Source organism: Carlito syrichta, unplaced genomic scaffold (assembly GCF_000164805.1).
Source record: "Carlito syrichta isolate Samal-C Ts95f unplaced genomic scaffold, Tarsius_syrichta-2.0.1 Scaffold305460, whole genome shotgun sequence".
Taxonomy (NCBI): Eukaryota; Metazoa; Chordata; class Mammalia; order Primates; family Tarsiidae; genus Carlito; species Carlito syrichta.
This window is the reverse complement of record NW_007249556.1, coordinates 222,651-223,549: the sequence shown is the minus strand read 5'-3', so window position 1 is coordinate 223,549 and position 899 is coordinate 222,651. Positions and strand designations below refer to the sequence as shown.

The 899-nt window shown below is 71.4% G+C and overlaps 1 protein-coding gene across 3 annotated transcripts in view; it reads left to right on the top strand.

The window, feature by feature from the left end:
- Positions 1-899, top strand: part of KDM2B (lysine demethylase 2B) — a 159,131-nt gene that overhangs the window by 1,638 nt on the left and 156,594 nt on the right. For 2 of the 3 annotated variants that reach the window (XM_021714246.1, XM_021714245.1), the window contains exon 1: positions 49-709. In XM_021714246.1, the coding sequence (XP_021569921.1) occupies positions 532-709 (178 nt within the window). In that variant the 5' untranslated portion in view covers positions 49-531. Of the gene's footprint in view, positions 1-48; positions 710-899 lie in introns of those variants that run through there. The other variant, XM_008061705.1, reaches the window with a different exon arrangement.

Genomic DNA, 899 nt, shown 5'->3' with positions numbered 1-899 from the left:
GGGCGCGCGGCGGGGGCGGCTGGGGTCTCAGTCCTTCCATTTCAGCTTTCCAGCTTCCCTGGTAGCTCGGGGGCGGCTCCAGCCTTAGAAATGCCGCCGGCCCCCGGTTCCGGCTTCCCGGCTCTGCCGCCGCGGCCGCCGGGGCTGCTGTTACCGCCGAGCCGGGCGCCGCAGCGGCTCCTCCTGGGGCCTACGTCTGCCCGGCCAGCCCGTGCCCGGAGCCCCCTTCGCGGCTTACATAACCAGGCTCCCGGCTGAGTGGGCAAAGCTCAACACATCTCGGCGGTGCGGGGGCAAGAAAGAGCCCCCAGATGCCCTTCCACGGCGTCCAGAGAGCCCGGAGCGGAGCGCCCCGGGCAGGGCGCAGCCGGACCCTGGGCGTGCGGGCCCCTCTCCTTACCCCGCTTTCCAGCATCTCTGGCATTTGCGCTAAGTTGCTCGGGTTGCAGTCGTGGGGTGCAGGGGGCGCGCGGCTCCTGCACCTGTTCGTGCTGGGCCCGGGGTGGGAGGCGACCCCCAGGCCCCCCAGTAATGTCCCGGGGTCTCTGGTTTGGGTCCTCGCAGCGCCCGATCGACCGCCAGAGATACGACGAGAACGAGGACTTGTCGGACGTGGAGGAGATCGTCAGCGTCCGCGGCTTCAGCCTGGAGGAGAAGCTGCGCAGCCAGCTGTACCAGGGGGACTTCGTGCACGCCATGGAGGGCAAAGGTGAGGCGCCCCCTCCGCGGGCCGCCCTCCGCGCCGCGGGCCGAGCGCACGTGGGGAGGGAGCTGCCGGTGGCTGGGTTCGTATTTCGCGCCCGCGTCCCCCATTCCAGGGGATCCGGTGACGAAACGAGGCCGAACACTGGGGGGGTGGGGTGGGGTGGCGAGGGAGGAGGCCAGGCGAGAAGGGGGGC